At 32.9% G+C, this 15014-nt stretch overlaps 1 protein-coding gene across 2 annotated transcripts; it reads right to left on the bottom strand.

The window, feature by feature from the left end:
- Nucleotides 1-5967: 5967 nt before the first annotated feature.
- On the bottom strand, nucleotides 5968-7770 carry LOC131022121 (uncharacterized). Of its 2 annotated transcripts, XM_057951527.1 has the most exons (3): nucleotides 7555-7770; nucleotides 6568-6730; nucleotides 5968-6494 (listed from the first exon to the last, which is right to left on the bottom strand). In XM_057951527.1, the coding sequence occupies exons 2-3, from the start codon at nucleotides 6659-6661 to the stop codon at nucleotides 6070-6072; spliced, it is 519 nt and encodes a 172-aa protein (XP_057807510.1). In that variant the 5' UTR covers nucleotides 6662-6730; nucleotides 7555-7770; the 3' UTR covers nucleotides 5968-6069. The 2 variants fall into 2 exon arrangements, with proteins under 2 accessions (XP_057807510.1, XP_057807509.1); XM_057951526.1 differs by lacking the exon at nucleotides 7555-7770 and adding an exon at nucleotides 6809-7538 and having other exon boundaries at nucleotides 6469-6730.
- Nucleotides 7771-15014: the final 7244 nt, after the last annotated feature.

Genomic DNA, 15014 nt, shown 5'->3' with positions numbered 1-15014 from the left:
ATATTTATATAAAATTGATACCGACCCAATTATCATATTTATAAATATAACAAAAATTATCATATTCTAACTGAATATATGTGAGTTGAATATTGAAAAAATAAAGAAAATAAAGAAGAATTCACAATAATAAAAATTAATATTATGGAAAGACAAAAAAATAAAAAAAATAAATAAGGATTGAAAAATAGATTTATTCAAATAAAATGAAAAAGGAAAGATTAAAAATTTCAATCTTTAAATGAATTGAAAGAGGTGTATAACTTTCTCTATTTTAAATCAAATATTTATATAAAATATAGTATCAAATTAAAGCTTTTAACGTTTTATTTAATTTGATACGCATATTAAATATTTTATAATTAGTCGATTTCACAGTTTTAGAAAGAAATAAAACAACAAAATAAGAAGATAAAGAAAAAAATTACAAATAAATCTTTAATTTTATTATAATTACTACAAAATTACCACTCAATTTTTTAAATTGATTTTAAATTAAAAATCGCCTATTAAATATAGGGTTAAGTACTGTAGTGGATAAAATCCGACTGACCAGAAGTCAGCGGAACCCTCGCTAGAGGGACTAGCGAATTCTCTGCTCGCCGCGATTCCTCTGCTCGGGGCGACCTCCCTGCTCGCCGCGATTCCTCTGGCGCCTCGCCAGAGGAATCAGCGAAGTCCTCGCCAGAGGAATCAGCGATTCCTCTGCTCTGGCAGAGGAGCGATCCCTCTGCTCTGACAGCGGCATGATCTCTCTGCTCGGGCAGAGGCGTGACCCCTCCGCCCTGGCAGCGGCACCATAGTAAACATCCCAACACGAAAGCAAACAAACTGAATTATACGCTTACGAAAACCTAGTCAAACGTGGGTGACTAGGTCAAACGAAAGTCGCGGAAGATCATTTCCTAAAAATTCGGAGCCGCTAGGGTTTCAAAGAACGTTCCAACAAACCCTAGAAGGGCAGCGACTTGGAGAGAAATAAAGGAACGAGGTCAGGGATACGATCCCCCAAATATCGGAACGACCAGGGTTTAAGGGGACGTGCCAGCAAAACCCTAGCCGTCAGGCCCATACCTATATATACTACTTCATTAACACAATGAGGGGGGACGCCGTCATTAACACTCAGACTGATACTTACGATCATTCCCATTCCAACACATTCTCTAGCACTCTTCTGCCTCCACGCTCCCAGCCTTAGGTTCTCCGGTGATCAGATCAACCGGGACGACCCAACGGCCCTCGCTAATTGCTCAATCACCTTCAACTCCATCGACCAAATCGATCCGATTCACTATTTCATTTACTTTCCATTGCTTTCGATACGATTTTTATTATTATTATTTACTGACTTGAGCGTCGGAGGCCCTTCCATCGACACCCCCACCGGTGCTCTTCGGAGGGCTCTAACGTTACTTGTGGTCTCAGGTTGCTAGTGCCCGTCGATCCTGACGTGACTGACGTCACTTCCGTGATTGTTGGATTCATCCTCCACAAGTACCAATTTCCCCCCTAACGTTGACACTCCTATCGCCTTTAACACCCTAACGTTAGGGTTGGCGCTGTTTACTACCTCAACGTCTCCAAATTGAAGCAAATCGCCCCCCACATTTAATTGGCCGCCCAAGGTGCAACTCTAACGGGGTTAATCACTGTTAAAACGTGTGGGGGGGGGGGCAATTTGCTTCAGTTTTGACACGTTGAGTTGGTTGCCCAAGGCGCAACTCTAACGGGGTTAATCACCGTTAAAATGTGGGGGACAATTTGCTTCAGTTTTGACACGTTGAGATAGTAAACAACGTCAATTTTGACGTTAGTTAGTTAAAAACGATAGGAGTGTCAACATTGAGGGGGAAAGCGGTACTTAACCCTTAAATATATTATAGATTCGAGCTGCATGATGGGTTCCACATGTTGGTCTAGCTATTTTCACAATTATAACTAATTAATACCTTCTAGAAAGTTATACAAAAATATCTAAATCAAAAATTCGTCAAAACTGACTAGCGGCTGCGGCTAGGAGAATAAATTTATTTCCAACCATAGGTTTTTTTTTCTTTTGTCTTTTTGAGGTAACCAAAACCAACCAACCATAGATTCATAGGTATTGGAAACATATAATTATATAAACAGTTCTATTCGACTTTAAACATTAAAGTAATCAATTTAATTTAATAATCTCCTATTTATGTCTTGTCAAATTAAATATATTATTTGAAAAAACACTGATAAACGATATTGAAGCAAAAAACGCAAACCGACTTATTATTTATCGATCAAAGCATAGTATAGTTAAAACAACATCGAATTATACTTAATGCTCAAGACAAGTTTGTGCATGATGTATAATTAATTTATCGAGAGTTAAGTTTAATTTTCACAAAATCATCTAATCTATATATTATATAAAAGAGCAGTTTAACGATTATTTTTTCCCGCTATATTTTAAAATTATAGTTATTTTTTAAATTTTAGTTATTAAAATGTATATCCACTTACTTTGACTACATAGTCGTAGGGCTGGTAAACCGGTCGGTTCGGTTAAAACCGAACCGATTTACCGGTTAACCGGAACCGGTTAAGGGCCATTTCCCTAACCGATAACCGAACCGATTATTGGACCGGTTAACCGACTAACCGGTCCGGTTTAACCGGCCGGTTAATCGGTTAAACCGGTCAAACCGATTAATCAACACAATTTCTCAATTTGATCAAATTAACCGGTTTTTTTTGAAAAAAATTCAAATTTGTAGAATGTGTGCAATAGGATTTGAACTCTTGACATTTGAAACAAGGAATGAGGCCTTATCCATTGCACCAAATCATAACTTGTGATAAATTAGAACCAAAAAAAATATTATGGATACTTGAAATTTTATATTAAAAAAAAAGAACAATGATAATAAATTAATTCTCAATCTAGGAAAACAAGAAGTTAGTAAGTGAGAGACTCTAGCACATAACTAAAAAATGAAACAGGTTAAAATATGAGTGACTATATCATTAAACAAATATTATGCAGTATACTAAAAACAGATTTACCGAATTCTTCTCATTTCATTTCACATACCAACATTAATCTCATTTCACATATCAAATTCTTTACCACAACACAAATTCTTCTCATTTCACATCCGATCCATACCAACATTAATCTCAAATCCTAAACCAATTCTTTTATTTGAAACTAAATATATTTGCTATAGCAGTAACATTATGAAAATACAAGCAAAGACTATTTAATTCATTAAAATATTCATCAAAGAAACATATGCTAAGTCCTAAGTGAAACATATGCTAAGTGGCAAATAGTCATTAAAATAGTCATCTTTTCTACTAAGCTGACCATGTCTCAGAGTCCATCAAAGCTTTGATTAGCTTGATAATTAGTCATAGAAACATATGCTAAGTGAAACTTAATTGTGGTCACTCCGAACTTGAAACTTAGAACAAATAAACTCTTAACTATTGAATCAATAAACTGAAGCAAACACAAACACGTACACGGCCGAATCCATTTCAGAATCCATTTTTTTTTTAATCCATCAAATGTGAGAGTGAGAAGGAAATACTAGCCTACTGTCTTAGGGGGCAGCGGCGGCACCGGTTAGTTCCAGACGGCGGCGCTGGCTCGTAGCAGACGGCGGCGATAGCCGGTGGGAAGAGGATTTCAGAGTTGGAAACTCTGAAAACTTGAAATCTCTTGTGCAGCGGCGGCGCTGGAGAGAATACACCGGTGCCGGTGGCCGGTGGAAAGAGACGCCGGTGACCGGAGGGAGGCAAGGCAGACGGGAAGGAGACTGCACCTGGAGTGGTCGAGTGGAGGCAGACGAGAAGGAGGCAGCGAGAGGAGTACTTTGTAATACAAAATATAAATAAATTAATTAATTTAATAAATAAACCGGTTAATCGGTTTAACCGGTTAACCGACCGGTTAAACCGATTAACCGATTAACTGGAAATATACTAACCGATAACCGAACCGAACCGGTAAAAACCGGTTATCGGTTAACCGATAACCGGTTTTTTCGGTTCGGTTACGGTTTTAACCGAAAAACCGACACCGATTTACCAGCCCTACATAGTCGGCAGTTTTTTAGTTTCCAATTCAAACTTATGTTTTTCTTTTCTTTTCTTTTCTTTTCTTTTCTTTTATCTTATACATTTTCCTTTCTTTCTTTTTGAAAATTACTAATATGAGTAATAATAAAATATTTAATATGCATATCAAATTAAAGACCATAAAATTAGCTTTAATTTGATATATAATAACTGTAAAATAGATTTAATAATAATAATAATAATAATAATAATAATAATAATAATAATAATAAAGACTATAATAATACTAATAATAATAATAATAATTAATGCTAATTTTATCAAATAATTTTTAATTATTTAATAACTATAATTATCATTACACTTTATATAAAGTTGAAAATTTAATGTTTTCTAATCTGAGTTATTGGATTAACTGATGTTGATTATTTTATTTTATTTTATTTTTGAAATAAATTTAGTATTTATTTATATTTAAATTTTTTTAATATTTATATTTATTTATTTAAACATATCGTTTAATTTCGATGTTCGCCGTGCATCGCACGGATGAGCATACTAGTTTCTATTGAAACATGAGTGTTAAAATTTAACTAAAATACTACCTCTAAATGACAGGGAAAAACGTGGAGTGTTAATGTAGATTGTTAAAATGTAACAAGACTTTAATATTGAATTATTTCGTATGACGCTGCATATGTTTGAACATTTTTTCTTTACCGATGTATTTTTCATTGGATTTTCGTCGAAAATACTTTGATGAGATTTTGTCCTTAGTTTATATTCTTATGTTTTCAAGGTTATTTAAAAAAAAATTCAATAAAATTTATATTTCAGCAGATATTCGAAGAAAAGACATTACTTCATTTCGTCCAACCAATAATAGTGATGTCAATTGTTATTTGAACTACAGTTTTACATCAGTGTATAATGTTTAATTAATGGGCATAGTAGTAATTATAATAATGGTGACTAACAATAGCAACAATATTTTGTCACTAAACAGTGAGCATTAGCACCCAAATGCGGACTTTTGGAACGTGTGGTTTGCCAATTTTCCAAAAATGTAGGCTTTTTTCTTTCTTTCTTTTTTGACAAAAAAAAAATGTAGGCTTTTTTTTTTGATCAAAAAATGTAGGCTTCTTTTTTTCTACTAAGAATTCATAATCCCAACTTAAGGTTTCTAACTGCCGTGCCTATCACTTCAAGTAGGGGTGTAATCGAACTGAGCCGAACCGAATAGTGGTGTGCTCAAATTTGATTTGTTAAGTATCGAATCGAATCCCGAACTTTATTTACCGAATATTTTGAGGCTCACGAGCCTATACGAACTTTCTAAATTTATATTTATATTCAAAATATTGATTATTTTATTTTAAAAATAAATTATTTTATTTAAAATAATAAATATATTAATTATTTTCTTATAACAAACAAAATTAATTAGAGATTTACTATAATTATTATTAATTTTAGTGGATAAATATAAGTTATGTCTACTAATAATTTATATTTTTCAAGCTGAATCACTTGACGAACATGTTCACAAGCTAACAAGCCGAATACTACTAAGCTCAAGTTTGGTTTGTTTATTTTACGAGCTTCTCTAAACGAACTTGAACGAGTTTTTTTCGAACCGAGCTCCGAATAGTTCGCGAGCGGCTTGATTTGTTTACAACCCTAACTTCAAGCGACTCACGTTCTTTAGATAATTAATATTTTTGTTTTTTGCTTTACTTTTCTCAATCCAATCATATATTTTCATTTTTGAATAATTTATTGAATTCTCCATTACTCTCTCAATCAGGGGCGGATCCAGGAATTTTGTTGGGGGGGGGGGGCTGAACTTGCACGGGGGTCCGGGGGCGGTAGCCCCCGTTTTTTTTTTTTTTGGGATATAATATATAGTAATTAATAAATAATTGTTTTTTTGTCATTAGATCAACAACAATAATAAAAACCTACAATAGTTTCATTCATTACCATGTCTATTACATTACAAATAATCTATGAATAGACACTTGGCGAACCCGAGCTAGTCGTCTCTGTTTGAGAAAGAAATGACAGTTGATTTCGACGTGTACTCATTGACTGAAAACGTTGCAAGATCTTCTCGTTGTCAATAGTTGAGAAAATTTCCTTCTCAATATACACGACCAAACTGTCATTCATCCACTCATCTTTCATACGGTTTCGCAAATCAGTCTTAACAATCTTCATTGCATAAAATGCTCTCTCAACAGAAGCAGTAGCTACGGGTAAAACCAATGTCAACTCAATCATTCGAAAAACCAATTGAAAAACTAAATGATTACCACTTTTAACCATTTCCTGAGCAAGACTTCCCAAATTGGTAATTGTTGAAAATCGAGAATCATGCCGAACAAATGCTATGAAATTACGGAGTTGTTGTGGAAGACATAGACAATCACCTAAAGAAACAATGCACAAAATGCACATTAATAATGAAATCAAGAAGTAATTGTGGAAATAATAAATAATCACCTGGCCCAAAGTCTTCGGGATATAAAGTAGTGAAACGCATGAGTTGATCAATGTTGAATTGGGAGAAATTATTTCTCGGATCAAGACACGCCATGCATCTAAGCAAATTAGTGCTAGCTTCGGAAAACCGAGTGTTTTGCTCTTGTATTGTTAGATCAACAACCTAAATATTAAAATTTACTGATAAATAAAAATTTAAAATAAATGAAATGAATCAAATATTTAAAAGTTAAAATAATACCTCATTAAAAATCTCCACACGATAATAATGATCATTGGTGATGCTTTGCCTCTTGTAACCAGGTCGAGTTATAGTGTCTTCCATATGAATCAAGGGAATAGCATTCACCTCACAAAATCTGTTGACTCCCTGCAAAATCATCTCCCATCCAGTCATCCTGAAGTCGTGTAATTGAACTTTCATAGTATCAATCATTGACATGGCTTGCACGATATTTTGATCTTTCTTTTGCAAAGAAAATGATAGTTCATTTGTGATTCCTAACAAGTATGTCATCAAGTGCATCACAAACACAAACTCATAACTATTCATCTTTCCAAGCAAACCTCTTGCAGAACTTCTAATATCAGAACTTGTGGTATCATCACGTACATGTTCCAAAACTTTCTCAACTGAAGGCCACATAGAACATAAACGAAGCAAGGTAAAATAATGTGAGCCCCATCGAGTATCCCCCGGTCTTGCCAAACTAGTTTCTTGATTTTGGCCTCTTCCACTCATCCTTACTTCATCATTGAGTTCTTTCACTAATTTCTTATGTTCTAACATCAGTAGTTGATCTTTTCTTTTGCAAGATGCACCAGTGGTGTTCACTATCATGGAGACATAACTAAAAAAGTCTTTCACAGCCATGATACTCTTAGCAACAGCCACAACAACCAACTGAAGTTGATGAGAAAAACAGTGAACATACATGGCATAAGGATTTTCTTCCAAAATTAAGGCTTTCAATCCAGCGGTGGTACCTCAATCTTCTCGACGCAGTAGACTGGAAGCGGCGGTGGTTCAATCTCCTCGACACAGCGGCAGCGCGGAACGCGAGCGGCAGTTGACCGGTGGTGCCGGAAAGGGGCGACGCCGCGACTGGTCTGGAAGCGGCGCTCAAATTTGGGGGAGTTAAGAGGTTAGGGTCTCTGTCCCGTTTGTATTTCTATTACACATTATTTAGTTTATTAATATTTTTAATTTCTATATTAAAAAAAAAAATCAAAATTTGGGGGGGGGGCTCTAGCCCCCCCTGGATCCGCCACTGCTCTCAATATATCTATGTACGAACATACAACATGTACGATGCGCAGTAATTATCGTGATATTTTACATAATATATTGATTTAGGATAATAATATTAAAATTTAAGATGTTAAAACCTAAATTATTACAACTTGCTCATTTTAAATCCAATTTTCAAATTAAAGGTTATTTTATGATATTTCATTCAAGATATATATTACATATGTTATCCAAAACACAATTACATGAAAATGGATAATATATACTCTATTTACAAGATGAGAAAAAAAAAAAGAAATTTTGAAATAAAATACAATTTCCACGATTTTGTGTTTGAAATTGTGGCAGTTTTTCTTTTTTATTTAAAATATAGTCAACAATTTTGCATGCGTTTTTTTTTTTTTTTTTTTTCAATTTCAATTTTATCCTTCAAATTAAATTTATTTATACACACTTTTCCTTTTATATATATAAAGATTCTCGAAGTTGTTAGAGCATCTACAATGGGCGGGCTCTATAGATGTGGCCTCCTCCTCAGAGCCACCATCTACAATGGGAGTTCTATAGATTTTTTTATTTCATTTTCTAAAAATCGATTTCAAAATAAAATAAACATTGAAGTTTAAAACTAAAGAATTATTAAATTTAAAAACAAAAATTACAATAACAAAATAATCAACATCGATCAAATTTCAAATTAAAAATTATTTTTTTTAATGTCGCATGCATAGCACGCGCCCGACATTAACACCCTCGAGCCTGGGAGTGCAGCTCAAGCCCACCCAATGAGCACTATAAATGCTTGTATGGTTGGGATTGACTTTTCAGAAAATATATATATATTTATATAGATATACTCGGAGGAAGTATGGTACGTCACGCATAAAAATATTAAATTTAAATAATAATAATAATAATATAGAAAAATAATTTTAAATTATATATATATATATATATATATTAAATTACTAAAAATTCTTCTAAAATTAAAATGCATGGATACTATTGATATAATCAAAATAGATAAGAATACACATGTTTATAATATTATAAAGTAAAAATAAATAAATATTAGTACTATATCATATTACAATATTACCTTAAATTAAATGTATAATAGTAAGATAATAGCCAAGTTTGTAAAATAATAAGGTTACAACTCCTCCCGGAAGTTAGATTTTTTGAGATGACTTTCAGATTTGATTCATCGGGACTTAATATGATCTATCATTTTTCCTTTACTTTTTTTTTTGTTGTAAAATAATATTCTCTCTGTCTCAATGTAAGTGACTCAAAAAATTTCGACACAAAAATTAAGAAAAATGTGTAAATTAATTAAAAGTGGCAGGCCTATAAATTTTTAAGAATTAAGTTATTTTATTTATAAAAACATATCACTTATAGTGAAATAACTCAAAATAAAATACAAAACTATAGTCGGATGTTTAATATACTAAGTATTTTTTTTTTTTTGGCGTAATACATCGTCCACCAATTACTAGTAAAACCTAAATCATATCTTCAAAATCAACCTTTTTTTATTAAAAAATCATCAAGTGGTCGTATCATCACGAAAAAAAAGAATCTATAGAAATCGTCACTTCTTACTTTTTGGTCAGTCTATACATATATATTTCTTGCCAAAAAAAATAAAAAATTCCCCTATAGTCCAAGTCGTCATAGAGTCTACCACTAAGTCCACTACCATATACAAATCTGTAGATGGGTGCATAAAAAGATACTCCCTTCTCTATTTATTTATTTAATATCAAAATATAATCCACTTTTTAGTTTTAACGGTTTTAAAAGTTTCTTTTACTATAATAACTAATTATTATCTGTAAAAATAATGTATGTAGAACAGTATATAAAGATAAAATAGAATAATTATATATAAATTATATTTTCCAAATAATATTAAATTTATTTTTAATACATATAAATAAAAGATGACTATTTAAATAGAAGCAAAGTTCTTTTGGGAAAAAAATATTGCGAATCTCATTGTACAAAACTGTGTCTGGCTTATTGCATCCCACCTTATTCAACTTACCCATAATAGATTATTTCTTACATTTATTTAGCAGCCCATCATGTCCTAACATTCCCTTTTATCCAAATCACACACATTAAATATTTAGCACAGCTGCATAATTTTTTTTCTTTTTAAAGATCATATTAAAATTTAAATGGGCTGCAGACTCTTTCCTTTTTGGCATCATCACTAAAATGGATATTTCTTACATTTATTTTATTCAGTAGCCCATTGTATCCTAACCTTTCCTGTAATCCAAACCACAATCACAAACAACACTAAATTTAATTTTTCAGCAGAGCTGCAAAATCTTTTTTTTTTTTTTTTGCATAATCACTAATTTTTTGTTGAGTTATAAACTTTTTTCCAATTCTAAGAGTTTTATGTAACGTTTTAAACTTTTCCTTCAGATCATATTCTTATTCAAATTCGAATAATATTAAATTACAAAAATAGTGTATACTTTATATAGATTTATTATTTAGTTCATTTTTGACCTGTAAGGTGATTTGATGCAAATTTTGGTTTGCCTTGTTTTTCATTATCAGCGACCGCTCAATCATTTACTTCCTTCGTTTCATTAGTAATATCTCAGTTATTATATTGGGACGTCCCGCTATAGTAATGTCTTATATTATTTTTAATAAAAAATTAACTATTTAAAATATTATTAAGGGTTAAGGTGCAGATAGGCCCCTCAAGTGGAGGCCCTTAGAGCGTTTAAGTCCCCTTACTAACTGTGTGTGCAAATTGGCCCCCGAACTAAAAAAAACGGTGTAGATCGGCCCCTCTGACTTAACACCGTTATGGGCCGTTAGTCAAGGGGGCGATCTGCACCGTTTTTTCGAAGTTCAGGGGCTAATCTGCACCTTTTAACTTTTTAATTAATTCATCTCTTTCGCTCAAAATTTGATCGTCGTTGTCGCTGATTCAAGCTCCGGCGAGGCCGGCGGAGGGCGCCGCCCCTTTCATTCTCTCTTGGGCCCTAAACCTCGGAGCTCGCTCGACTGCACACGCTTAGCGTCAAGGATGAGCCCTAATTCTCCCATTCCGTCGGAAATCGCCGCCGCAATATCCGGTGAACCCGCCGCCTGGCTTTTCTCGATGAGGAGTCGCCTAGCTTTTCTCGATAAGGAGTCGCCTCTTTCTCTCAAATCCGGGGAAATCCGGTGATAAAGGCCGACGATGCCCGTCGCCATCTACACTATCGGCGTGCTGTTGAAGAAGGACGCCTTCAAATCAGAGACCATGGCCAACATGATCTCGATCTCGATTGGGGTCACGATCACCGCCTACGGCGAGGCGAAGTTCGATTCGTTGGGGGTGATTCTGCAATTGGGGGCGGTGACGTTCGAGGGAGAATTCGAGTTTCCATTTCGATTATGTGATTTTCGGGAGCAATGACGCCGATTTGGAATTCCCGATTTGGGGCTTGGGAACTTGATTTCGTGATTTTCCTCATCTGACGGCGATTGACGCCGGAAAAGTTGGTCGGAGAAGATGAGATGTGATTTTTTTTAATGAACGGTGTGCAGATTAGCCCCCGAACTCCAAAAAGGAAAAATGTGCAGATTAGCCACTGAACTCCAAAAAAACGGTGCAGATCGCCCCCTCTGACTAACGGCCCATAACGGTGTTAAGTCAGAGGGGGCGATCTGCACCATTTTTTTTAGTTCGAGGGCCAATCTGCACACACAGTTAGTAAGAGGACTGAAATGCTCTAAGGGCCTTCATTTGAGGGGCCTATCTGCACCTTAACCCTATTATTAATGATGATCCTAATTCACTTTATACATCAACTCACTTAAAATATTTTTAATTAGTTTATTATTGACCACTCTAATCATCCTTCCACAACATTATACTATATAATTATATATAAATAAAGTAAACGCATCTTTAGAGATTATATTATTCATGTATATAAGTAAAAATATGTTATGGAGATGTGCATTGCCCAAAACATGTAAAAATATTTTTTCTATGAATCCTATGATTCCAAATTTCCAACTCCTAATAATTTTATCCATTCTCGATAATGGGACAAGATTGATTAACTATTTTCAGAGCCTAAAATGACAATTTGATCATGATTCCCATTAGAACAGCTGTATGCTTGAAAAATGAGTGAGTATATCTTATATATCTACTCATTTATTTTCTAGCACTATAATTTTATGAATATAATTTTGTGAGTACATTATATTCAATAAAACGTAGTAATTCTTTTAGGCTGTTCGGTATGCAGTATTGGATATGTGTTTTACTATATGTCATAGTAATATCATGTTTGGTACAATGCATTAAAATATTATTTGTTAAATATAATATATTGTTTGATATAATATATTAAGATTATATAAAGTTAAGAATAATTATAATTAGAATTTAATTTGTATTAAATTATAAAACTTAATCATATTAAATTCACATTTGTATACAATATACACATAAAAGTTAATATGAAAACAATAAATTGTTTCAACGGCTCGCTTTTATAAACATAAAGAGAACTGGAATCCAAAATTTCACGCAGCCAATAAGCATTCATCTCCTTTTGCTAGTATTTATTTTTAGATAATTATAGTACATACAAAAGATCATATATATATAGCCAATAAGCATTTCCCTTTCTCTGCTACAATATTTATTTTTATACAATTACATATGGTCAAATTTCATCTATAAATAAAAGTTGGTAGCCAAAAATGGAAAAATTCACCCTGTCAGATGTATTTCCGAGCTGGAATTTTCACAGACAAATCATCATCTCCTGCAATTTGTTCTTTTCTACTACTTCTTTTGTTTGGTAGTGAATTACTACTTTTCATAAAAAAAGAAAATAAAAATTTCATGATCTTCTTGGTTTAGCAAAAGTTATATTATTACTTGTTTATTTGCAATCAATAGTCTTATAATCCCAAAATTTAGTATAATTTAATTATCAACCAAACACAATGTAAAATTATAAATTAAATATCCTTAAATCATTAATCAATTGTGGGTTTCTTGTTTATAATATTAATTAAATTTAGATTTCAAAATTTAGTGATGATAGTTAACGCAGTCTATACATATTTTTCTTGAAAGGAAAAAGATATTACTCCCTCCGTCCCGACTTTTGGTATCCAGTTGAGAACGGCATGCGTTTTAATAAAGTGATTGATGTGTTGTGAGTGGAATAAGGGTCCCACATTTTATGTGAGAGTTAAAATAATTAAAGTGGAGTAAGGGTCCCACCTACTTTTACCAAAAAAAGAAAGTTGGATACTAAAAGCTGGGACGGAGAGAGTAGAAGCTAAGCAATGTCTTCACCTATAATACCATAGCAGAAAATCCTCCACCTAAAAGTGAGGTTGCGCACAATTAATGTCGAAACGAGTTAAACTATGAGCTGCTAAATTAGCGTCTTTATAAGTGTGAAAAACCCCAACAAAGAGGTGCGAGCTCGCAACCTCACAAATCTCTCGAATAAGAGCATCCGCAACAACACTTTAATTTTGTACGCCAAATTCTCTCAAGTATTTAGATTTTAGACAATTTTCTGAAAATAGGGAGGGCCTTGCATTTCCCCCAAATAAGAGCATCTGCATCCAGACTTTAGCTTAGCGGAAAACGCGATTTTGGCGTGAGCGATGTGCTCTCCAACAGCACGTTACTTTCCTCCACATTTTGCAGTTTATAAATAGTTCCCCGCTTCATCTGTCGAGGTACTGTTCATCACGGTATATATATATACTTTTTTTTTCCTTTTCTTTTGTTATTCTTTCTATTTTCTCGTTTTGTTTGTTTTTGTTATTCATGTAAAATGCTCCTTATTCATATTATGAATATGTGTAGAATATGTTTTTCTATTTTCAATATTTTTTATATTATTAATTTGTTTAAATCCTTGCGTTTAAATTATAAAAGACATTATATAAAATTTTAAAATTGCAACATCACAAAAATACAATAATATAAAATTGCGATAATAATAAAATCACAATAACATAAAAATACCATAACATAAAATTACAAGAAATAGAAATACAATAACATAAAATTACAAGAAATAGAAATAGAATCAAAATCCAGAATTCTCATTCCCGTTGAAAAAATAAATAGAAATTACCAGAAACAAATTAGGCAAACATTGATGATGCATGCAATGGCCGATTCAGAAATATTAAGCAAACATATATAGATTTCCATTAATGCTTCTTTGTTAGCTTGTGTTGAGCATCAACTTTTGTCTTATTAAAATTTAAAGGAACAAAAAAATCGACTTCATATATTTGTTTTAGTGAGAGAAATGCATAATACTCGTACACATTAGCTCTCTTTCTCTCTCTCTCTCAAGGAAAGTTTGTAGAGCTCAGGCAGACTGAATACGCAGCGATCGACGGCGAATAATCTCCGGTGAAGTTCAGTTCAGTTCCGGTCAATCGTCATAACCGCTGCTTTCCCGAGATCCAGCTCCACGAATGCGCTGACGCCACTTGTACACTGAGTTTCCGAGTTCAACTCTCTCTCTCTCTATGCATGTAGCAAGCAAACACATGTATCTCATCTCACACACTAATGAAACACAAAACACGTTCTTCTAAAAAAAATTACTATTTATTTTATTTTATCTTATTCTTGTAAAATAAAACTCACACAGAGGTGTATGTGTAATTTTTTTGAAGAAAATGATACAACCACGAGAGAGAGAGAGGAGAATATCTGTTTTTGTTCTTCATTGATGAAGAACTTCTGCTTTAACTGCCTACGTTGCTTGCGAAGCTTTTGTTTAATTTTTTTTTCTTCTTGAAAAATAAACTTTTAGCAGATTCATCAAGAATAAAGTTCACGTGTTTACTGCATCGTGTTTTTCTTGTGATAACAAGATGGATTATTGACCTCTTTCAATAACTTGACGTTCATGTCAGAGTTAGGTTTTCATTTTTCATTGACGTATCATGTATATAGCAAGTTTGTTCATCATAACCTTATTTATTTTATATTTCGAAAACTCATTTTTATTATAATATATATGCTGCCAAATTTTAATGACAGTTCCATCAAAAAAATTAAAAGTTTCCATCTTTAAATGCTGATGCATTTGCATACACGCTACAGTATATTTCAATGTAAGAGATTTTTTTTTTAATTCTTCTCTCTTTTCTTTTGTTACAT

The sequence above is a fragment of the Salvia miltiorrhiza genome, chromosome 4 (genome assembly GCF_028751815.1).
Source record: "Salvia miltiorrhiza cultivar Shanhuang (shh) chromosome 4, IMPLAD_Smil_shh, whole genome shotgun sequence".
NCBI lineage: Eukaryota > Viridiplantae > Streptophyta > Magnoliopsida > Lamiales > Lamiaceae > Salvia > Salvia miltiorrhiza.
Note: the sequence above shows the minus strand (reverse complement) of the source record. Positions and strands in the feature narration are given on the sequence as shown.